The sequence below is a fragment of the Carcharhinus amblyrhynchos genome, chromosome 26, assembly GCF_965287045.1.
Source record: "Carcharhinus amblyrhynchos chromosome 26, sCarAmb.v2.hapA, whole genome shotgun sequence".
Classification (NCBI taxonomy): Eukaryota; Metazoa; Chordata; class Chondrichthyes; order Carcharhiniformes; family Carcharhinidae; genus Carcharhinus; species Carcharhinus amblyrhynchos.
In genome coordinates this window covers 22,965,474-22,992,053 of record NC_137349.1, presented here as the reverse complement: position 1 = coordinate 22,992,053, position 26,580 = coordinate 22,965,474, and the positions used below count along the sequence as shown (strand labels likewise).

The following is a 26,580-nucleotide window of genomic DNA, read 5'->3' as shown; positions in this document are numbered from 1 at the left end:
TAAAAGTCTCTTAAAAGACCCTATCAAATCCATCTCCACCACTGTTGCTGGCAGCCCATTCTACGCACCCACCACGTGCTGAGTGAAAAACTTATCCCTGACATCCCCTCTGTACCTATTCCCCAGCACCTTAAACATGTGTCCTCTTGTGGCAACCATTTCAGCCCTGGGAAAAAGCCTCTGACTATCCACTCGATCAATACTTTTCAACATCTTATACACCTCTATCAGGTCACCCCTCATCCTTCGTCTCTCCAAGGAGAAAAGGCCGAGCTCCCTCAACCTAGTCTCATAAGGCATGCTCCCCAATCCAGGCAACATCCTTCTAAATCTCCTCTGCACCCTTTCTATGGCTTCCATATCCTTCCTGTAATGAGGCAAACAGAACTGAGCACAGTACTCCAAGTGGAATCTGACCAGGGTCCTATATAGCTGCAACATTATCTCTCGGCTCCTAAACTCAATTCCTTAATTGATGAAGGCCAGTACACCATACGCCTTCTTAACCACAGCTTCAACCTGTGCAACTGCTTTGAGTGTCATAAGAACTCGGACTCCAAGATCCTTCTGATCTTCCACACTACCAAGAGCCCTACCATTAATATTGTATTCTGCCATCCGATTTGACTTGCCAAAATGAACCACTTCACATTTATCTGGGTTGAACTTCGTCTGCCACTTCTCCGCCCAATCTTGCATTCTATCAATGTCTCGCTGCAACTTCTGACATCCCTTCACACTATCCACAACACCTTCAACCTTTGTGTCATCAGCAAACTTACCAACCCATTCTTCCACTTCCTCATCCAGGTCATTTATAAAAATCACAAAGAGTAAGGGTCTCAGAACAGATCCCTGGGGCACTCCAGTGGTGACCGACCTCCATGCAGAATATGACCCATTTATAGCCATTCTTTGCCTTCTGTGGGCAAGCCGTTCTGGATCCACAAAGCAATGTCCCCTTGGATCCCATGCCCCCTCACTTTCTCAATAAGCCTTGCATGGGGCACCTTATCAAATGCCTTGCTGAAGTCCATATATACTACATCTACTGCTCTTCCTTCATCAGTGTGTTTAGTCATATCTCAAAAAATTCAATCAGGCTCATAAGGCATGATCTGCCTTTGACAAAACCATGCTGGCTATTCTTAATCATGTCATACCTCTCCAAATGTTCAGAAATCTTGCCTGTCAGGTTCTTCTCCATCAACTTACCAACCACTGAGGTCACACTCACTGATCTATAATTTCCAGGGCTATCTCTACTCCCTTTCTTGAATAAAGGAACAACATCCGCAATTCTCCAATCCTCTGGAACCTCTCCCGTCTCCATTGGTGATGCAAAGATCATCACCAGAGCTCAGCAATCTCCTCCCTCGCCTCCCACAGTAGCTTGGGGTACATCCCATCCAGTCCTGGCGACTTATCTAACTTGATGCCTTTCAAAAGCTCCAACACATCCTCTTTCTTCATATCTACATGCTCAAGCTTTTCAGTCTGCTGCAAGTCTGCATTACGACCACCAAGATCCTTTTTCATAGTGAATACTGAAGTAAAGCACCTCTGCTATTTCTTTTGGTCCCATAAAAACTTTCCCACTGTCACACTTGATAGGTCCTATTCTTTCACATCTTATCCTCTTGCTCTTCACATACTTGTAGAATGCCTTGGGTTTTCCTTAATCCAACCAAGGCCTTCTCATGATCCCTTCTGGCTCTCCTAATTTCCTTCTTAAGATCCTTCCTATTAGCCATATACTCTTCTAGATCTCTAATATTACTTAGCTCTCTGAACCTTTTGTAATCTTTTCTTTTCTTTTTGACCTGATTTATTACAGCCTTTGTACACCACAGTTCCTGTAACCTACCATAACTTCTCTGTCTCATTGGAATGTTGCTATGCAGAACTCCAGACAAATATTCCCTGAAAATTTGCCACATTTCTTCTGTACATTTCCCTGAGAAAACCTCTTTCCAATTTAAGCCTTCAATTTCCTGCCTGATAGCCTCATAATTTCCCTTACTCCAATTAAACACTTTTCTAACTTGTCTGATCTTATCTCTCTCCAATGTTATTGTAAAGGAGATAGAATTATGATCACTATCTCCAAAATGCTCTCCCACTGAGAGATCTGACACCTGACCAGGTTCATTTCCCAATACCAAATCAAGTACAGTCTCTCCTCTTGTAGGTTTATCCACATACTGTGTCAAGAAACCCTCCTGAACACACCTAACAAACTCCTCCCTATCTAAACCTCTTACCCTAGGGAGATTCCAGTCAATATTTGGGAATTGTTGAAATGTCTGCTTCATCTTCTTGGCATGGTCTTGCCCCTCCCTATTCTTTGTAACATCATCCAGTGGTACAGTTCCCCAAGATCTCTGTGTTCCTCCAATTCTGGACCATTTTGCAACTCTACTCTGTTCACCTGCTGTTGTTGGCCATGCCTTGACCTCTTCAGTTCACATCTGAAGCCATTCCGTCTTTCTACCTTTCACTCCCCCTTTAAAACCTATCTCTTTGACAAAGTATTTTTCACCTGTTCAAATATCTCCTTTGGTTTAGGTTAGAATCAGTTTTTGCTTGATTACAATCTGGTAAAGGGTTTTGGGACATTTTGTGACATTAAAAGTACTATATAAAGGTGGGTTTTAGTTGCATGCCACAAAAGAGCAAATGATTCTCATAAAGAAATAAAAAGAAAACCACATGTAGCCATCATGGATGTCAATTACTTAAAATGTTATGACTGGGTAATCAATAGGACTATATCTTCACTGTTCTCTATATAAATGGTGATTTGTAACTGTAAATCATGGAAAAATGTACATAATCTGTTACGAACTTCTGTTTTTTTTTGTTCAATATGAGTAAAAGATTGTTCTTACTTTACAGCATTCCCCAAACTTAAACTCAAAAGATAAAATTCTCAAAATGTTAAAAGGATTGTTATCACAGTGCAAACTGATGAGTTGTGACAGAATAAAAATTTTCTTGTCTTGTGTATTTTTATTCAAAAAACACTGATGGAAATCAGACACTTATTCCATCAAAAGCTAAAATAAAACTGGGTCATTTTAACAGGCTACTGGTTTAGGTAAATTCTGTTATCTGGGTTTTTTTTGCAAGATTTTGAAATGATTGGGTGTATTTTCACCTAACCTCAGCAGAAGTACTGTACTTTAACTGAGAAGTGATGTTGCTGGACATTTAAGGTGTGGTTTTGATAAGGGTTGAGGTGGCACCTTTGGCTTTTCAGTGACAGAACAAATGTGTTAAATTTCAGTTTTAAATTTTTTATCATCTGTAAAGAACTGTGGCATCAAATTTGATGACCTTCCTCATGGCAATATTTGTGGCAGGGAGACTCATTCATGTGCGGGAGGGTGAGTGGGTAGGGACCATGCACCCTTCATACCTCTGCCTCAATTAAATCTGGGTTGGGGAGATTCATGGGCAGCCTTCCTGGCCCACTGCCAATTGAGGTCCTGAAATGGCTAATTAATGCCATCACCGGTATTTACCCAATGGCAACCAGGAAACTCACTGTGCGGGAAGCCTAAAAAACAAATCCTTTTGCAGTTGCTTGCAGATTTCTGTGGGTAGTCCTTTTACAAAAGCACTCAGTATTTGATTGAGGGACTCAGCATCGGAAAGGGGTGGTGACGCCTGCTGAGTGCCAGCCTGATGTCCTTGCTGCTGACACCATCCCATCACCGTTGCCTGGGGTACCTTGGCTATCCTGGACCTTGGGTGGGTGCATTGCTGGCAGCAGCCACCATCTCCCCAGTGGTGCTGTTGAACAGTGAAGAACTGCGAACTCCTAATTGACTCACAGCTGTTGGTGAGCAGGACCTCTGCCCCTCAATCCTGAAGAAGACCAGTTGCTGCCCAGATTGGTAGTTAATGTGGCAGGCCTATGTGAAAAGAGACGACTTGAGGTTCTCACTGGATCTTTAGCTGGTATGTAACAACCCCATTACCAATATTGTATTTCACGCTAGATGTCCAAGTAACTGTTCAATAAAACCAAAAGACTGCGTGGCACTAAGGTAAGCTTGTGTGCACTGAACCCCACCTGCCTTACAATGAAACAGAAGAGTGGCAGTATATTTTGAATGGACTTACCTTGCATTAAGTTGATCTTTGTCTACACCTTAGCTATGATAGTAACACTACATTCTGCACTCTCTCGTTTCCTTCTCTATGAAAGGTATGTTTTGTCTGTATAGCGTGCGAGAAACAGTACTTTTCACTGTATGTTAATACAAGTGACAATAATAAATCAAATCAAATCAAAAATTTGAATCACTCCAAATAGGTAACTCTCTTAAACTATTATGAAATACAACCATACTATACATTTAATGATGTGTGTGTCTTTAAATCTGCACTTGTGTGCTGCATCCTTAAGAGACCAGACAGTAACAAGCATGTTCTTTGCTAAATGGAGTTGTTTGTCAGAAGATGACCAGATGGCCAGCAGTTACATTAGCGAGGAAGTTATTTCCAAGAATGTAGTTTATCTGCTCTGCTCATCAGAAATTTTGAAAAGTGACAGAAGCCGAACATAGGGAAATGATCACAGATCTCTGTTTAATGAAAATTTCTGGTTCTGAGAAGATCAAAGCTGAGGAAAGCTGATTAAAGTTCATTCTGCATATTGCTTCTACATTCAGATATAAAGTTGTTAAAGATCTGTTTAATAGGAAAACAAGAGATCCTAACATTGGAAGTGTTGCAAAAGAGGGGGTGAGAAAATCTTTCACTTAAAGTTTAAGAACTATATTTCCATGACAACATGTTTGTAGTATTTGTACCAACCCATTACAATTATTATGCTATGATTTTATTCTATGATTCTATAGAATTCTGTAATTACTGACAGGTATTTGGGAGAATTATTCAAAAATCCTCTTTAAATCTTATGTATTATCATGATCTCAAGTATAAGGTGTAAGAAGCATGTCAACATTTACTAATGATTGTATCTGAAATTGTGTTATCTCTTACCAGGATGAATTTCATCCATTCATTGAGGCACTTCTTCCACATGTCCGTGCATTTGCCTACACGTGGTTCAACCTTCAAGCTCGGAAACGAAAGTACTTTAAGAAACATGAAAAGCGGATGACAAAGGATGAAGAGAGAGCAGTGAAAGATGAGTTGTTGAGTGAAAAAGCGGAGGTGAAGCAGAAGTGGGCCTCGAGGCTGCTCGCCAAGCTGCGCAAGGACATCCGTCCTGAGTGCCGTGAGGATTTCGTGCTGACCATCACAGGGAAGAAGCCTCCCTGCTGTGTTCTCTCCAATCCGGACCAGAAAGGCAAAATAAGACGAATCGATTGTTTACGACAAGCGGATAAAGTTTGGAGGTTGGATCTAGTGATGGTGATCCTGTTTAAAGGGATCCCTTTGGAAAGTACTGATGGAGAGCGTCTGGTGAAGTCCCAACAGTGTAATAACCCCATGCTGTGTGTGCAGCCCCATCACATAAGTGTTTCAGTTAAGGAACTTGATTTATACTTGGCATACTTTGTGCAAGAAAGAGGTAAGTGACATCATGATTAGCTTTCATTGTTTAACTTGTGCCTTTTTTTACATCATATTAGCCTAATGTCACTACGAATAGCTTGCAAAGTTTCTTTATATCAAAGTTTTCTGCTTTATTTGAAACGGTGATCTGAATAAATGATTATGTACAGTATACTGCACTGGACTTGTGCGACTGCAAAACACTTAGATGAATAATGGGCAAGGTCCATTGACAAGGTCCCATTGTTGAATTGTAGCAAGCGACATTCACATGGAAATACATTATCTGAATGTGTCAAGGAACTGATGGAGAATACTTCATTATTATAATGAAATATTCTTTTTGGTGCTAAAGTTTTGATTTTACAGGTCAGCTATTTAAAACTATTTTAATCCAACCCCTGAAATGTATCTTTAATCTGCCAAAACTTGCTGAGTATATTTTTTATTCTGACTAACAAATGAGATTATAAGAACTAATGAAAAGCATTATTGAACAGATTTTCATAACTCACAGAATTATGTAGTTGTTAAACCAGATGCTCTTGTCAAATCTTGTCAAAAACTGTCTGCTAAATTACAAATATTTCCTGTGACCATTTGTACTACACAATTAAAGAAAAATTAGTGTTACTGATATTAACAAACTAAAATATGAAGCACAGAATAACATTTCTTTGACAGCTATTTTAACTGAAGTATTAACCCATTTAAAATAGACCACTCCATGTTTACATTAAAATACTGAACCTGGGTGTATTAAAATTCAGCTACTAATGTTGACAGCAACAATTTCCAGAGTGGAAATTTTAATACTTTTATCTCACATTGAAATGTAAAATTTGATCTTTTTTAATGTGTAAGTTATTTTAGTGGACATTTGCTCTCCTGGAACTTCATGTTCCTGTGCAATCAGCCTCCTTGATTCCAGCGGGACTGCACTAACTGGATGCAAATAAGAGCTTCTCAGTTCTGCCAGTGAAGTACATTTCAAATTTCGAGGTTAAAGAGACAATATCCATTTTGTTCACATCTGAGCTTATCAAAAGACCCATTTACTCTACGAGGTGACTTTCCATTCTGATCTGAGTTGGAAACGACATCTTCTTGTTTACATACGTTTCTGGACTACCCCAACTATCACACTAGTTGGTATCAAACTGCTAATCCATTATATGTTCTATAGCAATACTGAGGGAACAAATATATACCAAGACTTGAAAAAGGGTCTTTCTTTGAGGATGCAGTTCACAATTTCTGGGATGCAGTGCACAAATTCTGGGTGGATCACTGCGTAAAACAGCAAAGATTGTAATATCCCTGTGATGTTCTTCCCAGCATAGTATTATTTTACTGCTCTCTGTTGGAAAAAAACAAGGGATTTCACACTGTAAGAGATAAAATATTATCTATTGTTCTTTAAGGATTTATAATTTGAGGTGTGGCGTCAGTTGAACTTGGCAAGTCTCACTCAGGAATGGTTCACATTTCAGGTCATTTGCTCATAACAGGCTTTTTCTCAGCATATCTTGTGCAATGATTTATCTGTATTTGCTTTTGGATTGTCTGGCGGCCCGTATAGAATAGATAGGAGACAACAGTGTAACAAGAAATAAACACGCTGAATGCTGTTGGATCTCAATAGAGGCGAATGGGTTTTGTAATTCAATAGCAACGGATAGTTTATTTCTTTACGAGACAGTTGGCTTCATTTATCTCAGTAAGAAGTCTCACAACACCAGGTTAAAGTCCAACAGGTTTATGTGGTAGCAAACGCCATTAGCTTTCGGGGCTTTGCCCCTTCACGAAGGGGCAAAGCCCCGAAAGCCAGTGGTGTTTGCTACCACATAAACCTGTTGGACTTTAACCTGGTGTTGTGAGACTTCTTGCTGTGTTTACCCCAGTCCAGCGCTGGCATCTCCACTTCATTTATCTCAGCCATAACAAATGTTGTACAACTTCATTTTCTAACATTTCAAATAATTGTTACCTCCTGTGGGAAAAATTTTGTGATGTAAAATAATAGTTCAAATATCTGCTATGGACTCTTAATTGTACTCCATTAGGTGAGGTGTGAGGGAACTGGTATTTGAATTGGCAAGACAAGGGTATTATTACTGAAGTTGGGGGATGATCAAATGCTTTCTTTTATAGCAATGGGGAAAAGGAAAAATAAAATGGAGATTGTTCAAGGTGGGAGGAATGTCCAGGAACTGATAGAAATGCATGTTCTCCTGGGTGTGCACGAGGACACAATATTGGTTCCAATGCTTTCGCATCCAGCAGTTCATGATCTGGGGTATTTCTCTAATTACAATAATACATAATCTGACTTGGGCGGGGGAGCTGATCTCGGTGGGTGGGGGTGTTGTGGATACAAACACCCCATTCCTACTGTGACTATCTCACTAAATGTTAGCCCATGGTTTAGGGGCCGAAGTTTTGGCCTTCTGCTTGCTGGCCAAAACTTCGGTCCCTAATCAATGGGCTGACATTCAGCGAGAGATTTGGTGGTGGTGGTGTTACGGAGGCTGGGTCTGGAATTGGACTCAAATGTGTTACTTGTTGACTTGGAGGCAGGAATGTGATCATCTAAGCTGGGGCTCACTCCTCAAGCTGCAAAATTTAAGGTCAGTAAATATTGAGAAGATATTGAAATCATTTTATTATGACAAGATTTTATAGTAAAAGAAATGGGCAGCATTTTGTTTGAGAAGCTGCTTAACATATCAGCTCACAATCAGCTATCATTATTTGTAGTTGGGGAAGCTCCTGATAATGAATCCAAAAGTTGTATTTATGTACGTTATTACTAAATTATGTTACCTTGAGTAGATAACAGCATAAAGAAAATTCTACATGGAGAATTGATCTATTTTTAAATCTTCATACTGGAAGAGGCTGGTTTTTGATGTGTGATTAACATGTCATTTCATTAGTAATGACGTATTTGAGCGAGATGAAGCAGGAGTCTCTACTCCTACACAGTGTCTCAGGAAATCAATTTTCTCACCCCTTTCAACACATTCAGGGCAAGAGTTGAATCGCTCAGTTTACTTCATCAACTTCTGTGACATTTGGAAAATATTTTTCTTTGAAATGAAATCTGCCATGTTTCTATTCCTTTCAGGACCAATGTAGCAGCCATGCAATGTTGGCTAGTAAATGACAATCGATCAATAATATATTTTAATAATATTGCTGGAGTTTCCCTTCAGCACATTGCTACTGACAGCAGTTCAATATCAATATGCTTTAGTTGTCATTGTGTAACTTTGCTGGCGTTTTATCAGAGATTTCGGACCACCTTTCTCTGCAGCCCTCTGGCTTCATGCTCAAGATTAGTGACCATTTGCAGCCTGCAAATGTGCAAGAACAGCAGCAGAGCTAAAGTGTTAGGTACTTTGGTAATGAGCATCCTGCCTTCAGCATCTTTTATTGAAATGAAACCAAGTCTTTCCTTCGACAGTGTTTTCACAGCCCTTCAAGTTCACTTATGAAAAGATGAGTAAATTAACTAAAAGATACATATCTGTGTAAGGCCTAGTTTGGATTAGTCATTTATGTTAAGTATTTTCAAGATTCTGATCATACGGACCATTGCTGAGATCTTTGTACAAGATGAATAATTGCCACAAACTGTTCTATGCTAATCACTTCTCAATTCTACCTTCTTTTTCTTACTGCAATAGAATCTTCAGGTCGGAGCTCTTATTGCATTAGATCAAATTATGATGACTACAGAATTCATTATACTGTCAATGTACCAAAACTTGCATGTTCCAACATATTAAGACCAGTACATTTTGCAGTCTGTTTCTTGAGGCTACATTAAAGATAAAAACCCGAAACCAGAAATCTTATTTTTGTATTTGTGTATAGATTGGATTTGAGAAAACAAAAAGCAATTAGTTTGATCCTAAGGGATGTCATTCAGAGTTTACAATGAATTGTTCAAAACAAGATAGTGAGTCTTGTTATTGGCATGTTTTGTTCCATGTGCTACACACAGAGGTAGGAAGTAAATAAGCAGGGTACTAAAAACTATATAGGGCTTGCTATGAATCATTCCAATTCCAATTCTCTTTTTACATCGAGTGGTGTCTTAAGACAGACTTTTATCTCTTCTGTAGCTAGTAATTCCTGGAACAGAACGCTAGTCTGTCACCATGGGGGCTTGTAGCTTGAGGGGTACCACGCCACAAAAACTGTGGCTGACCAGAATTCTCTCCTGTTCTTATTGCCAACCATTGGCATCTTTGAAAGGATTTACAAGTTGACATGTTCAACCTGTTTGACCACGTTATGAACGTACCTTCCTTGGCCATCAATTCCTGAGGTGGGACTTGAGCCCAGAACTTCTGGCTTAGAGACAAGGATGCTACCTACTGCACCACATGATGACTATGAACCATGTTTTTCTAAAAGCCTACAAGTAAAATAAAAATTTTGGAAAAACTTACAGCCAATCCTTTGACATTCTGTGTGGTTCCAAAACATTAGCTGTCTTGACATTAAGATGGCTAGAGCTCTAAGTTTGCACTGCCACCATAGAGTCAGTGTGTGTTGAGTGCCTCATGTGTACAGCAGTCAGATGATTCAAGTATTTTCTAATCCCATTTTCTCTTTCGGTGATTTCACAACCGTTACAATCAGGTGACTTCATCCTCGAGATTCAGTAATTGTACCTTTTTAAGTAGGCCATCCTTGCAGTTGATGTATGTTCCAAGTTAGCAATTATCCAACAGTAGTTACCTCTGCACTGAACATGCATTAGTACTGTATTTAGAACTACCTTGGCAAGGAGAATATGAAAGTGCAGCTTACAGACAAACTAAAATAAGTAAAATATTTACTTAGACTTAGAGAAACAAATAAATATTTAGAAACAAAACTTGGAATTGTCAAAGATTAAGAACAAAACGGGTTAATTTTACCCTCTTAAGGCATTTGCCCTTGCAGAATTTATTGGCTGAAATTTTACTGGCCTGCCCACCACAGGAATCGGAGCTGGCGAGGGGTGGAACATGGGAAGGTTCGTTGACCTTGGGCGGGATTTTACAGTTTCCGGATGAGTGTGGCTGTCCTAAAACCTCTACAATTTTCTATTTAACTTAGAAAATTCTAAAGAAAATAGTGTGTCTTTCTCCAATACTATTTTCTGCATTCTTCAGCTCTTTCTTTGAGTTTGGTTTGTCATTACATTAGTTTGCAAAACAATAGTTGGACATAGTTTTCACTTTCATTTAAAACAGTATGAAATAAATTCATGGTAGTTAATTTATTATATTTCCCCATACAAAAAATAAGCATTTTTAGAGTAGCTTATTCTTTATACTATGGTCCAATGGAGGCAATTTGGCACTCCCATTTTCAAGAGATACTTTTATTACAGGAGTTGCAGTTTTGAATCATCTTTAATTTCAGGCTTGTTAATTTAGTGAAATTCCCTTTGTGTGTGACTGTGTCTCCATTTAAATGAATATCACAGATATTGCATAGCTGGTTCCAACATGCCAACTACAGGATAATAGTTAATCTCCAGACTGAGGAATGCCTCCAAAGGAGTTGAATTGCATTGGCAAATGAAGCTGGATTTTTGCTGGAGCAATTGATTGGATACAGTCCTAGAATAAGAAGTGTTAATCTGCACCTGCAGTTCCTCAAAGAAAGTTAAATATTTTGACACAGACAAATATGAATTATCTGGCAGGTTCTGGAGTTGAGCATACATTTTAGTTTTACTTTATTCTAATCCTAAATTCCTTCACTCTTTATTTTTAATACTTCCTTTGCAGGATCAGCTCATTTCCCTGCAGCCTCCCACAGCTTGGAAGCAAGGATAGCCTAGTCTCTGGAATCCTCAATGCTCACAGTGTGGGGAGCCAACTTTAACTTCTTCGTTAAGGGATCCTGCCATAAGCTTTCACTTTGGTGCATTTGGTGAGAAATGACAAAAGTAATCCTCTACTCAAACAATGGATTGGAGTGACAGGCCATCTTGGGACTTGATCCACAACTGCAGATAGTTCACTGGAAGTACCGCTGAACTACTGAAATCAACAAAAACCCTGCCAGGCACCTTGGATCTAATTCTGGCCATCCTGTTCCATGCTATTAACCAACTATTATAGAGTTAGCAGGCACTACTGTCAGAGTTGCATGGTGCCTTTGGCTAATCCATAGATTTTTCTTATGGAATAACCAGTACAATTGAGATCATCAAGTCCCCAAATATTATTCCTGACAGTTAGTGTTTCAAATTTGGGTAATATGAATGTTTTCAATCTGTAAACTGAGATAATTCAACACAATACTTCATTGGACAAGTATAAAGTAAAATAAAGTTTATTTTTTGGTCACAAATAGGCTTACATTAACATTGCAATGAAGTTATTGTGAAATCCCCCTAGTTGCCACACTCAGGCACCTGTTTGGGTACACTGAGGGAAAATTTGGCATAGCCAATGCACCTAACGAGCACATTTTTTGACTGTGGGAGGAAATTGCAGCCCCCAGAGGAAACCCACATAGACACAGGGAGGATGTGCAAATTCCACACACTGACCGAAGCCAGGAATCGAGCCAGGTCCCTGGCACTATGAGGCTGCATTGCTATCCACTGTGCCACCGTGCCGCCCACATCTGCCAGAGAGTTCAGATGTAAAACGCAGCATCTCAGCTATTAGGTTGAGTTGCAACAGGGATAGAAAAGATTAATCAGTGTTCAGCTTAAAAACAGAACATGAAAGTGTTGGAAGGGGTACAACATTGAGGCAAGAGTACATTTACAAAACATATATATTCATTTGGCAAAAAGGACTGAGCAACACTCCAAAATCTGAAATGTTACACAAGTGGTGCATGGCAAAAATTAGTTTTGAGTTGGCCATATTGTCAATAGCGAGTAGTAGTGGGATAATAATATTCACTCTTATGAATTTGATTTCAAATGAGACTTAAGTTTAATTCAGTGGCGCAGAAGATTTTTAAAAATGTCAAGTGCTGTCCAAAAGATTTGCTTTGTTCAAGTATGTGCCAGGATATGAATTTATATAAAAAGGATGTTTGAACTTTGGAAATAACTCTGGGTACAAGAAATAGAAAGCTCTCAGCAGAATGCAAGTCATCGGCATATTCTGTACATTCACAACACTTTTTTCAATATTCAAAAGGTAGAAGACCAAGGACAAGACTGCTCTTTAAACAAAAATTAATTTTAATGGATATTGGCTCAGATCATATTGCAGCAGGGCATTTACCAGTTCTGCTGTCAGTTATATTTGCCTGTGATAGTCGGATTTTTAAATGTTTGTATTCCAAGTTGCTGAAAATGTGAATTGATAAAGTTTCAGTAAGAGCATACTGAGATCAGACTTCACAGGGCAAAGATTTATGTATCTCTTTAACCAATCAGATTGAAGAATTGTGAAATAAACAGTGCAAGGGTAGCAAAGGAGGTGTAAATGAGACTGGGTGAATTCAGTGCCACATCAAGTACAAAAGGAGAATTTTTAAAAAAATTGGAATAAAACGATAGAAGTAAAGGAAAAGTATACAAATGTTTCTAAAATCTCCAACAACAATGATAACTTAGAAGAATGAATCTCCACAGCCATAATAGTTAAATTTCGTACCAGTGGTTGACAAAATGGTTGAGGCTTTTTAACTTTTTGGCATGGGTCCAACTTGTATTTACTGTGCAAATACAGTGACTTCCTACCATTTGACTCATCTTAATGATAAGGTAGAGAGTAAGATGGTATTTGCATGAAGCAGTTTGGAAATTTGAGTTTATCCATGCATCTGCCCCTTATCTGAAGTTGCTGTAGCATTTTTACATGAATAATGATGAGCACCATTAGTTTTACTGTTACTCCGGCAGCAGTCTCTGGACTATTGATTTCTTCTTGGACAAATCGTGGGAAATTGTAGCTTACTTAACAGGGAGAAGCTGTGAATGATTTAAGTAATGTGCAAGTTACAAGAACATCCAACTTTTCCAGGTGTGCTGGAAGAGGTATTAGCTGAATTGATTATTTGTGATGTTGACATTATCGCTTAATGCTTTGGTGCGATGTTCTTCTCATACTTAATGGTTTCCAGTGGAACTATATGCCAGAACAGTAATAGTTAAAGTCAGCCCCTGTCTTCCCTTTCGTTCTCTGTACTGGATTCATGCTTATCAATATTTTTTAAGTTCCTTTATCTCCAGCCATTATTTTCTTAGGGCCCTTTGTCTAGATCTCCAGTCAGCTCATTTTGTGTTTATGAAATTGACAAGTACCGTAGATTGTTGAACAAGAAATCACATGGCTTTGCTACAGTAAATGGCAGGAGCAGCTGCTGGCTTTACATCAGGTACTGTGTGTACTAGATCAAGTTACTGATTCAGAACATATTGATCATGTTTCAGCTGTATCGATGTGTCTCGTCAGAAGTAATATTGCAGAACCTGGGCACAGGAAACCATGGGGATAGCGAGAATTGGTTTTGCCTCAGAAACAATTCAGGCAGGTAGAAAATGAAGTAAGACTACAGTACCAGTTATCTACAAACACTGTTTCCATTGGCAAGTTTTAAACAGATTTAACCAAATTTATGGATTGTTGTATAACACTGATCTGTCCCTTCTTTGCTTGATCAAACTTATACCGCTACACGCTAGGAGGGCTGGCAGAGATGGGTGGTTCGGATTATGCTCATCATCGCATCTTTTGGTAGTTAGGTAGTCATGAAAAAAATTATATTCACATCTGCATTTTAGTGAACAACAACTTCTTGCATTTATATAACGTCTTGAATGTAGCAAAATCACCCCAAGGGGCTTCATGGGAGTATTTTCAATTAAATTTTGATACCAAGTCATCTAAGGAGATGTTATGGCAGTGACCAATAGTTTAGAAAAAAGGGTCTGTTTCAAATAGTGTCTTCAAGGAAGAAAGAGAGAAGTTGGAGATGTTTAGGGTGTGAATTCCAGAGCTTAGGACATTGATAACTGAAGGCACAGTTGTCAGTGGTGTGGCAGTTCAAATTTGGAATGCATAAGACCCAGGAGTTGGACTAGTGCTGAAATCTTGTAGGATTGTTGGGCTGGTGGAGGTAGCGGAGGTAGAGAAGGGTGAGGCCTTATGGAGATTTGAAAACAAAGATTTGAAAGCAAGGAAGGAAGAGTTACTTACTTGAGCACCAATGTAGATTGGCAAACATAAGGCTGATGAGTAAATGCAACTTGGTCCAAGTTTGGATTTGAAGAGATTTGGAAGACCAAGAGATTATGGGGTTGGAAGGTATAAGGCTGGCTAGAAGTTTGTTAAAATCATCAAATCGAGAGATAACAGAGGTATGGATGAGGGTTTGAGCAGCACCTGAATTGAGGTAGCTGTGGACATTGTGGTCAGAACCTCATTTCAGGGTAAAATACAACACCAAGATCAAAAACAGTCTGGTTTAGGATTGTGCAGTTCCAGGAAGAGGGATGGTGTTTATGGTGAGGACTGAAGTCAATGCCTTTGGTCTTCCCAATGTTCAATTGAAAGGAATTTCTCTTTGTTCAATATTGGATGTTATAGAAGCAGTTTGATAATTTAAAGATAGTGGAGGGGGTCAAGAGAGATTGTTGGAAGGTAGGGTTGGGGTGTCACCAGCATGCATGTTGAACCTGATATGTTTCTATGAGGGGCAGCATTTAAGTAAGAAATACAAGGTAAGCATAGATCTTCAGGGGACACCAGAGGAAACTCAGTGGATTATGCAGGAGTGGGAAAGGAAGTCAGATGTGGAGATGCCAGCGTTGGACTGGGGTAAGCACAGCAAGAAGTCTCACAGCACCAGGTTAAAGTCCAATAGGTTTACTTGGTAGCACAAGCCACAAGCTTTCAGAGCGCTGCCCTTTCATCAGGTGAGTGGGAGGTCTGTTCACAAAAGGGCATATAAAGACACAAACTCAATTTACAAGATAATGGCTGGAACGTGAGTCTTTGCAGATAATCAAGTCTTAAAGGTACAGACAATGGAAGTGGAGAGAGGGTTAAGCACAGGCTAAAGAGATGTGTATTGTCTTCAGCCAGGAAATGAGTGAGATTTTGCAAGCCCTGGCAAGTCGTGTGGGTTACGGATAGTGTGACATGACCCCAAGATCCCAGTTGAGGCTGTCCTCGTGTGCAGAACTTGGCCATCAGTCTCCGCTCAGCGACTCTGCACTGTTGTGTGTCGTGAGGCCATCTTGAAGAACGCTTACCTGAAGATCAGAGGTCAAATGCCTGTGACCGCTGAAGTGTTCCCCAACAGGAAGGAAACACTCTTGCCTGGTGATTGTTGAGTGGTGTTCATTCATTCGTCCTTGTAGCATCTGAATGGTCTTCCCAGTGTACCATGCCTCAGGACATCCTTTCCTGCAGCAGCTCCGGAGACATCTTCTCTGGAGCCTTCAAAATGTCATTGATGAAGATGAACATCTCGCCAAGGCCAACCCCACACCCCCACTTCTTGCCTTCAAACAACTGCACAACCTCAAACAGACCATTGTCCACAGCAAACTACCCAGCCTTCAGGAGAACAGTGACCACAACACCACACAACCCTGCCGTAGCAACCTCTGCAAGGCGTGCCAGATCATCGACATGGATGCCATCATCTCCCATGAGAACACCATTCACCAGGTACATGGTACATACACTTGTAACTGGGCCAGCGTTGTCTACCCTTTACGCTGCAGGAGAGGATGTCCCAGTGGTACATAGGGGAGACCATACAGACGCTATAACAATGGATGAATGAACACTACTTGACAATCACCAGGCAAGAGTGTTCTCTTCCTGTTGGGGAACACTTCAGCGGTCATGGGCATTTGACTTCTGATCTTCGGGTAAGTGTTCTTCAGTGCGGCCTTCGTGACACACAACAACGCAGAGTTGCTGAGCAGAGACTGATGGTCAAGTTCCGCACACATGAGGACAGCCTCAACCGGGATGTTGGGTTCATGTCACACTATCTATAACCCCCATGACTTGCCTGGGCTTGCAAAATCTCACTAACTGTCCTGGCTGGAGACAATACACATCTCTTTAACCTGTGCTTAGCCCTCTCTCCACTCCCATTGCCTGTACCTTTAAGACTTGATTACCTGTAAAGACTCGCATTCCAACCATTATTTTGTAAATTGAGTTTGTGTCTTTATATGCTGTGTTTGTGAACAGAACTCCGACTCACCTGATGAAGGGGTAGTGCTCAGAAAGCTTGTGGCTTGTGCTACCAAGTAAATCTTTTGGACTTTAACCTAATGTTGTGAGACTTCTTGCAAAGGAAGTCAATGCAGGTGATTTTCTGGTTAAGAATGGACAGATAAGAATAGAGCCAGAAAAATGAAGACTGGAGTTTCAGCACTAAGATCTCACAGTAGCTTCGAAACAGAATGGGGTTAGTATTTGAATGGTCTGAACTTGATTGAGGGATAAGGAAGCTGCAATGTCATCCTTGGATCTGAGTGGGGCTGGCAGATGGGAGAAAGAGAGTTATAATACAACTTCTAAAAAAAATCTTCTGTTAGATGTAATTTTATTGCAAAGTAATACTTTGCATTATAACGTATTAAGTTTGAGAAAATAATTGTGTATTTTTGAAACTGATTTGACCATAATATCTATTCCATTATAAACTGGTTTTTAATTTTTCAAAATATGAAGAATCCTTATGTTCCTAGCTGGTATCCCAAGGGATGATGATGGGAACATAATAATCACTGAACTTAAAATAGTGGCACCAGCCAACAAAGGAACACGGAGCTGGCACAGAATAGTGGTCAATATTAATCAAATCTTCAGTCTCATACCTGCCGTTAGATTTCATTAGCATTCTTGCAAAAAGATATCTGCAGATATTGATCTATCTGATGCAGATTCTTGAGTGTGTGGCTTACTGTGAATAAATTAAGTAACTCAGAACTAGAATACTTCACAGTTAGCTCGGGTAGCAACAGTTGTTGATGTATCAGTTAACCAAATAGCAGTGTCCACGTGGCAGTTTGATCAATTCAGCTGGCTTTGACTGTTGAACCCAGGGCAGCATGATGGCACAATGGTGAGCGCTGCTGCCTCACAGTGCCAGGGACCTAGATTCAATTTCTGGCTTGGGTCACTGTCTGTGCGGAGTGTGCACGCTCTTCCCGTGTCTGCGTGGGTTTTTTCTTAGTGCTCCGGTTTCATCCTGCAGACCAAGAGACATGGTGGTTAGATGCATTGGCCGTGCTAAATTCTCCCTTAGTGTATCTGAATGGGCGCCAGAGTGTGGCGACTGGGGGATTTCCACAGTAACGTCATTTCAGTGTTAATGCAAGTCTACTTGTGACATAAATAAATAAACTAATATATGTATCCAATTGATAAGAGTTGAAGCAAATAATTTGGAATTGCCCTTTCCATTTGACATGCTTAATGTTGTATTCTTCAGATTGTCAGTTCTCATTTGACAGCTTTGAAAATTCTGCTTTGTAATCATTTTGTATTTATTGCCTGCAATTGGGGACTTTCAGAGCAGCAGGCTTCTCAACTTTTGTGACTGGTTATCTATCCTCACCTTATGCTGGCATGTAGCTGTCATTGACATGCTGTTGAGCTGGTGTCCCAAACACCCACATGCTTTTCACTTAGTCTAATGTTGATAATGCTAGCTGCTATTAACGTTGTACACAATCGGCTGGCTGAGACAAAAAGCTACATTTTGTGTGATAGTGCATGTACCAGGAGATTCTAATAGTAGATTTGAAGACAGAGTGGAACACCTTATGGGGCCCATAAGAGTGGATAATGTGATAGGCGGGATGATTTAAGTAGGCGGGAACCAAGCTTTTAGTTTCCCTGTGGCAGGTTAAAGTGCGGAGATTGAACAATGTGGCAACGGTGGGTCAGGCCTCATGCTACCTCTATGTTCCTACTTGTAATAAATTTGCATACAGTGAATGCTTATTATTATTAACACTTTTTGTAATTTAGTAGTACCTTCAGGATGAAGTCAGTAGTGCATGATGGTTCACGTGTGTGTGTGTGTGTGTGTGTGTGTGTGTGTGTGTGTGTGTGTGTGTGTGTGTGTGTGTCAATGTCAGGAAAAAGTTGGAGGTAACAGCTTCTATTGAAAATGTTACAATGACCAAAAGCATGTGTGGTTCCAGGATTGAAGTTTGAAGTGTGAGGAGCCTGGTATGTGGTGAGTGAAGTTTTGATCATGGATGGTGGAAGGAGTTGAAAATCTCACTGCTCATCAGTGCAATGGAGTTCCATCCTCCTGGTGACACATGTGTTTACCTCAGTGTCTGCCTTATTCAAACAGATTAATTGCTGGAATATCAATGGCTCTCATATATTCAATACTCCTTCAACCTCAGGAGTAGGAGGAGAAGTTGTGAAAAAGGAGGGCTCTTGCCAGTCAACAAAAGAGGCCACAACACCAGAGGGGTGGTTGATCAGGATGCAACCATCTAGGGAAGGCAACATAAATGATGTGTACTGGTACTTGGCAGCTAGGTTATGCCTGTGCCTGCCTATCCAGAAGTTAATCTGCTCAAGCCTGCTGCATTGTTAGCCGATGGTGAGTTTCACTTATGAAAAACTTCCACTGGCATGTGATTGCACATGTCTTGCTGTACCCACCACTGGCACTTCGAATTTTATTTGAATTGCATAGGAGCAGCAAAAAACAAAGAGTGGAAGTACCACCTATTTCTGGTTCCACAGGCGGGAACAACATGCCATAGGTAAAATACTGCCCATGCCCAGAGAGTCAATTAGAGCAATAAGCAAGAGCCAAGGTCCTAATCAAGCATAAACTGTACTAGAACATAATCGTTACTGGACTGATAGGATATTAGCAAGTGCCAACCATTAAAGGCTGTTTAATAACACACTTTGGATCTATTAAGCTTAGTTTAGCAATATACCCTTTTATCACATGTTAATGCCCACTTTCTTAGCCAATTAGATCAATTTGTTGTTGTAATCTGCCTGTGATATCAAACTACCCAAGTAAGAATGCTGAGTAGTCTAGTTCCCTATGTTTGCTTACATAGAAAACACAACAGAGAACAAAGTGAAGATAAGTTGATAAATCAATAGAGTTAATTTTCACCGTAAGTATTGATATATATTTTCAATGACAATTCTGGAGAAGCTGAGAGTTCACTCCATGATTGAGAACTCTTTTATAGCTCCTTTATTGTTTCAGTTTGGGATCCTTTGATCATTTTATCACTGAATTACTTTAGAGGTTATGTTTCAAAAGCATAGTAACTATTTTAAAAACGGGGTGTCTTAGATGGTACCTAGAATAGTAGCTTTGAAGTTATTTCTTCATAGGCTATAAATAATAAGTAAAGCACCTTGCACCCATTGTTTCAGAAAGTTTCTGAACTTCTTCTGGCTGAGTGGCTAGGAAGAAAGCAGAATGTCAGACACCTAAACAGCAGTTGAGCTTTGCCAGTAGAGAAGCTAATGAGGCAGAAAGCCCCCAGAAAAAGGCAAGCTCAAAAAATTAGGTTGTAGGGGAATTCTCTGTTTAAGTCACGCAAGACAACCGACTGAAGTGGTGTAGCAAAGCATGTTCATTATTTTTACGTCATTATGTGGAGATTAGTTCTATCAATTGAACAAAGTGAATCTGATTACACCTATTGCCTTGTGCTTTCACTTTATTGTTTACAAAGGCAGCTTAATGATTCAAATCAGATCTTGCTTTATCCAATGTTAGTGTGTGCGTGCATATCCGATCCAGATCACGAGGATAATTCATTATTGCATCCTTAACTATTGTACTAGTCGAGATATAGAATGATATGAGTCTATTGCTGTAAAAAAGACCATCTGATCATTTAGTAGAGAGATTGAACTTTGAACGCAAGGAGGAATATCTAGCCCCCTCTTCAAGTGTGCTTTTTTTCTTACGCATGACTCAATTGGCCACAGTTGACCTCTGGGTGGAAAGCCATCCTCAACTTCCCGCCATCTACCTTAATTGGGGATAGTTGGGAAGGCGATGGACACAACACTATCCTGTTTTCCCTCTTGATTCTGCAACTCAACCCCCAAAGCTCATCACATCCCAGCTTGTTCCTGGGTGGGGTGGGGTGGGGAGGGGCGGATGAAGTTAAGTTCGCCCTTCCATGCACGCTTAGATCAGAGCTGATACTCTCTGTAAACAGTTAATATTGATGATGAACTCAAAGCAGTAAATGGTTTGATACCATGCCAAATTCTGTGTTAGGAATCTCATGAATTATGCATAGACAGTTCCTCTCTGAAACGCCTGGTGGGCTGGCAATGGATTCAGCTGCCCACCTTCAGCTGACAGGTTTAATGGTCCCAGCACCATTTTTTAACACCAGTCCAGCATACTCATATCACTCTCTCCAGCCCAGCTGTTTTAACCAGACCGTGGAGAATGTCGGTAACCCAGAGGTAAAAGACTCACAGTCTCAAGAGAAACCTGTTCCTCGGTTCAACCAACTTCCATGTCCATCACCAATGAGGCGCTACGTACCTCTTGGGCATCTACTCACTGCATCTGGAGCGTTCAGTCATCCTCTTCCAGTAAATGATGTGGTATCTCTTTGACCCCTTGTTTATGAGCTTTTCATGCAGCTTTGTCAGGGTCCAGCTACCCTTCCCTTGGTCTTCCATTATTCACATTTATTCATCACCTCCTTGTCCCTCTGTCTGACATAATGACCCTTCACTTGGTTCTCTCCTTGCACAGCCCTCCTTCCTCATTGCCCCCTTTGTCTTTGTCAGCAACCCCCCCACACCTCACCTCGCACTCTACTCCTGTTTGAAATTTGGACCTCTGTTGTGGTGGCTGCATGATTCCCACAGCGCACTGCTGTCCAAACAGATATTGGCGTGTGGCACAATCAGGGAGGAGGCCCCTACAGTCTCAGCCCCAAGCGCTGTGCTGATCTGACTCGGTGACACAGGAGAGTTCATGAGTTCAGCAGCACAGTGCTGTCCATGAAGACAAGTTCGGCATGGAGGTCTTCTTTGGCAGAGTGGTGTACAATGCATCAGGGGCAGTGCAGCACTATAACAGAAAGTATTGTTGTACTCATCTCAAAATCGCTTGCCAACTGACTTGTGCACACCGCCTCTTCAGCAATTGGGTTTTATGCGGATGTGATTTCTAACATGGACTGACGCAGGATTGGAAGGCCTGATGGCAGGCAGCGGTTTGAATGAGCATTCACGAGATGCACATAAATGGAAAAATTGCGCTGTGATTTTACAGTGGCCGTTTTCTGACTTTTTGGCTCCTAGATTCTCCGCTGTTGCCGTCATGGGCAGGAAGAGAAAATTCTACCCTTTGTTTTCTGACGGGAGGTCTAAATTTGAAGCATGAATTTGTTTTTTTTCTTTTCACTGGCTGTCAGACTTCCAAGTATGGCATTTGATTTTCCTTCGGATTTCCAGTATTTTCAGTTTTTATTTGCTTTAAAAAAATTAGTTATGAATTGCTAAAGTTACAATATCCCTTTTCAAACTAACAGATTCATTTCTCGTGAGTTCATAATCAACACACAAGAATGATAGGGGCCCGACCAGGACAATATAGTATAAACTACATTCAAGGTAAATTGCAGTGCTACCATGGAGTTTTGTACTACTTGCATATATTTCACTTTAACCTCAGTCAGTCATGCGCAGAGTTTCAAAAATACAGTAACGTCATGTTGGTAAAGTGTTGTTTCAGATGTGGAATTAATAATTGTTATTTGGGATCTAAAAAGGAATGCCGTGTGTCTTGAGTGTTATAAAGTGGCATGGCTTCAAGTTTTGGCAGTTAAACTCCCTTTAAAAAAAAGGGTGACGGCCAGGCTCATTTGAACTATGTGTGTTACGTTGAAAAAGGAGCCAGTCTATTAAGCTGTCTCTGTATATTGTGAAACCAAAAATCAGTTCACTGCTCTTGACCCCAGTTGTCTGGGTAAAAAGGACAGGACTTAGCTCTTGACCCTGACTTCTGCAGGAGCCTGCCCGGTGGCAGGACCAAAGGCAAGGAGGTTTCACTTTTTCTTGCTGAAATGCTGGCAGCCTCGGCTGAACAGACTGTCACAGGGCCACCCCCTTGGCTGGGCTGGCTGGAAGTGGCCTCTCAATTATTTGGTGTGGTTAGATAGTGGTGCCTTTTCATTGTTGCTTTTGTTTATTAATGGGTTGGCTTAAGTAGACAAATTGAAAGGCCACCCAAATGCAGTTGGCAGTAAATCCAAACAAACTCACTCTAAACGCAAGCCTGGCTTGATCTTCCTGAAACTATTTCAACCCTGGGGCCTTGATTTCTTTTTAAACTGTCATGCCTTTAATTTATTTGTTTCTTTGGGTCTGCGTTTGTAAGTCAATATAATATATTGCATAAAAGTTCTAAAAGCACACTACCCACCGAGTAAATTTCTACATCCATCAGAAAAGACTTGAACTGTGACATAAGTATCTGTTCCTTGACACTGTTCATCTCTGTCACCTTGAGCTGAGAGAGCATTGCCTGGTTGAATTCATGAAACTAAACTAAGATACAACAGTGTGAAAATTGGAAATGATGGGAAATTACATGTTACAATTATATTTTTTCTACAATTTTATAACAGCAATGGTCACATTATCATAACTTTGCGCACTGACTGTTGAGGGACATGCATAAGATGCGTTGGTGTTCAATAAAATGGATCTTTCTTCAAGGATTTAATTGCAAATGCAATAATGATTAAAATGTGATCTTACCAAATGAGATTGGATTTTGTAAAGGGATTTTATGAAGGGTTTTCTTTCAGCCAAGCATCTTCTAGCACAGCTTCTTCAGATTTCCATTGCAAACAAAAAAAAGCTCGTAGTACTGTGGCCTGATAGATCGTTTTATTGACCCAACAGGTTTATCCATCTCACAAACAAACACTGAACTGAAAGTAATGGAATGGAACCCCATTGTGGTTTAATTTTTTTGTTTTAATTTTTACTCCATTCTTAAAGTTACAAAGCCAATGCACGGAGTAGGCTGGGCAGACTTGAATCCAACTCGTTGCTTGTTCCAGAAATCAAATTCAAATTGAATCCAATTCATGGTCCTCACAAGAGAGACAAACAAGATCCAAGCTGACAGGAAAAGGCATTGCACCTGATCTTGGGCTTGATCTGATGCATGATTTTAGCCGGAAGTCTGCTTTCCATTTCAGGACTGAGTGACTGAGTCTAATAGATGATGTAGTTGGTTCCCAGTCCTATGCTCCACACCCTTCAGAGTGTTGCTTCATTGGCACTTCCAGAAAAGAGCAGGATACTTAAGAGGCCACATGCAAGCCAGAACAGAAGTGGTTAACTTGTATAAGGAGGCTGAAATATTCTATTTTATTTTGGTGTATCTTCACACCCACACTGTTTTACCCTTTGGGGAATAGTGAGGGGAGTGGTAGAAGGATTCCCTAGTTGATTATCAGCCAGTTTGAACCGTGTTATGAATGCTCCTTCCATGGCCAGCAAGTCCTGGCATTAGACTTGAACCCAAAGCTTCTGGTCCAGAGCTAGGGGCACCAGCACTGTGCCACAAGACTTCCAAATGTTTAATAATGAACATATAAACAGAGCAACCTGCTTAGAGTTAAAACATGATGTGACAAATAAGACTGCCTTTCACATTTTAGAAGAGTAGTTTTCAATCAGTTTTGAATCTAACTTGCATTACCAACATCATCTTTGATATTACTGAGCTAATGCTGTCACTATGGCAACAATTTTAAGGTATTCTGAATTACGTAATGTATAGTGTGCTTCCTCTGTGTTCTACCTTGACTTTAGCAGACAGACCCTTCGCCATAAAAATGATTGAACCAGCTGTTATATAGCAGCCAATCCATTTCTCCTTTCAAGATTAATTTTTGAGGTTGCAATTCAGCTCCATGTGAGGGTCAGTCGTTCTAACCTGACATTCTTCTGTATTCAATTTGAAAATTCCCTTTGCCTTGGGCCACAAGGTAATAAATATAAAATTCTCTGAAAGAGCACTCAGGACACAGTGTATAATTGCATAATGCAATACGGATTAATCCAGTAAATGGCTCCATTAAAAAAAAACAGCCTCATATCAGCCACCATGTAATGCTGTACTTCTCTAGTTCAACATCAGCATTAACCCTCATGTCCTTTAGCTCCTGCCACTGTACCATTCATTGTTTTTGATACGGATTGCATGAACATTTATATTGGATAAAGCCGTAAACCAGTTGGGACACTTGGAAAATACCGATTAAACTGCTCAAAGTTTATGAGGTCAGTAAAATTTCATATTCTAACTTCGCTGTTTGGTCCTTTTCCATGGTTGCCCATTCAATAATTTTCATAAATTTAAGTTCAAATTAAGTCGAATAGTAGCATAATAAATGATCATGAAACTGTTATTTCTCAGCACCTCTGGATATGTTTTCAGATTTCTCAATTCCTCATCCCGCTTCCCCCTTTTCCTCTTCCCTCCTAAGGCACCAATAATAGTACATGGGCAGCATGGTGGCACAGTGGTTAACACTGCTCCTCACAGTGCCAGGAACCCGGGTTTGATTCCGTGCGGAGTTTGCATGTTCTCCCTGTGTCAGCGTGGGTTTCCTCTGGGTACTCTGGTTTCCTCCCACAGCTCGAAAGTGTGTGACTTAGGTTGATTGGCCGTGCAAACTTGCTTCTTAGTGTCAGGGGATTAGCATGGTAAATATGTGGTAAATATGGAGATAGGGTCTAGGTGGGATTGTTGTCGTTGCAGGCTTGATGGGCTGAATGGCCTCCTTCTGCTCTGTAGGGATTCTATGATCAATGTGAACCCCCAGCATCCTTGATATTTTAAGTGGTCATTTTAAATAGGTTTGCTGATAACTCTAATTCTCCATGGAGCATCAAAGCTCAACTTGATCCTATATTCATCTGATGTTTTGCAGACTATCTTTTCAGCATCATCACTGGGTAATATTCAAAAATGGGAATTGTGTCTCCAATGCATCCCTTCCCAAGCCACTGTATGGATATAGTGATTCCATTGCTCGTCTGTCTGAGTTTAGGTAGGAATTTGAGATGATTTAGATTTATGGGATTATATGTTCTTGTAGCCTTTGAGTTTAATAGTGTACTTTCCCCCTAATCAGTTTAGTATATCTGTGAATTTGACCAGTTTTCACTAAACTTCTGAATTTAGGTTGTAATAATAGAAGTCCTATCAACAACCACAGTCCCTGGGGCAGTCCACATAGGGATTCCCCCACTTCAACATCATTTTCCTAATATGTATCTTTGCTGCTAAACTCTTCATAAAACTGCTTTCATTTCCAGGCTTCCCTTGAATTTGCACGGCTTTGTCCATTAAGTCTTCTGTGCAGAATTTCATAAAGGATGTTTTGGAAGAATTGTGGTACATTACTGTCTACTTTGAGGTATTGCCTCCTTAACCAAGTCAATGAAGCTTCCGGTTGGGATTCAAAATAGTTTTCATTTGATTCATAAATATAGAGTATGATATCACTTCTTTTACTCTGGAAAATATAACTAATTTTAATAGTAGAATTATACTTAGAGCAGGGTGATAATAGTATGTTGCTGAGTTGTTGGGTTACAGTATCATATTATATTGATACCTGATTGCACAAAATGCAGTTTGTTTTGAGTTCTTTGTATGTGGGTATTTGTGAACTGTTCAGCTGCTTAGGGACTCACAGCTGAAACCAATTAACTTGCCTGAAGCACAGGCACTCACAGGTGAACACTTTCTGGAAAAAGTTGATGGATAGCGGCCAGCAGCAAGAGCCTTGGTTGACGTTTCCAATGCTTGGTATGCTGCACTGTAACAGGAACTGTAAAACTGGGATGTTCAATTCTCTGACCTTTAGTGGTACTTTGAGGGTAGGTCACCGGGGGAACTCTGAAATGTATACAGTTGACTCAAAATTGACAAGCCAATTATCAGAAAAATACTAAAACATTTCTGGAAATAGGTAATTTGCCTAATTTGAAAAATACATTTGCGAAGTACGCAAACTGGTCA

At 40.3% G+C, this 26,580-nt stretch overlaps 1 protein-coding gene across 3 annotated transcripts in view; it reads left to right on the top strand.

The window, feature by feature from the left end:
• Positions 1-26,580, top strand: part of nfic (nuclear factor I/C) — a 436,701-nt gene that overhangs the window by 35,701 nt on the left and 374,420 nt on the right. For all 3 annotated transcript variants that reach the window (XM_080213184.1, XM_080213182.1, XM_080213185.1), the window contains exon 2: positions 5,020-5,551. In XM_080213184.1, the coding sequence (XP_080069310.1) occupies positions 5,020-5,551 (532 nt within the window). The remainder of the gene's footprint in view (positions 1-5,019; positions 5,552-26,580) is intronic.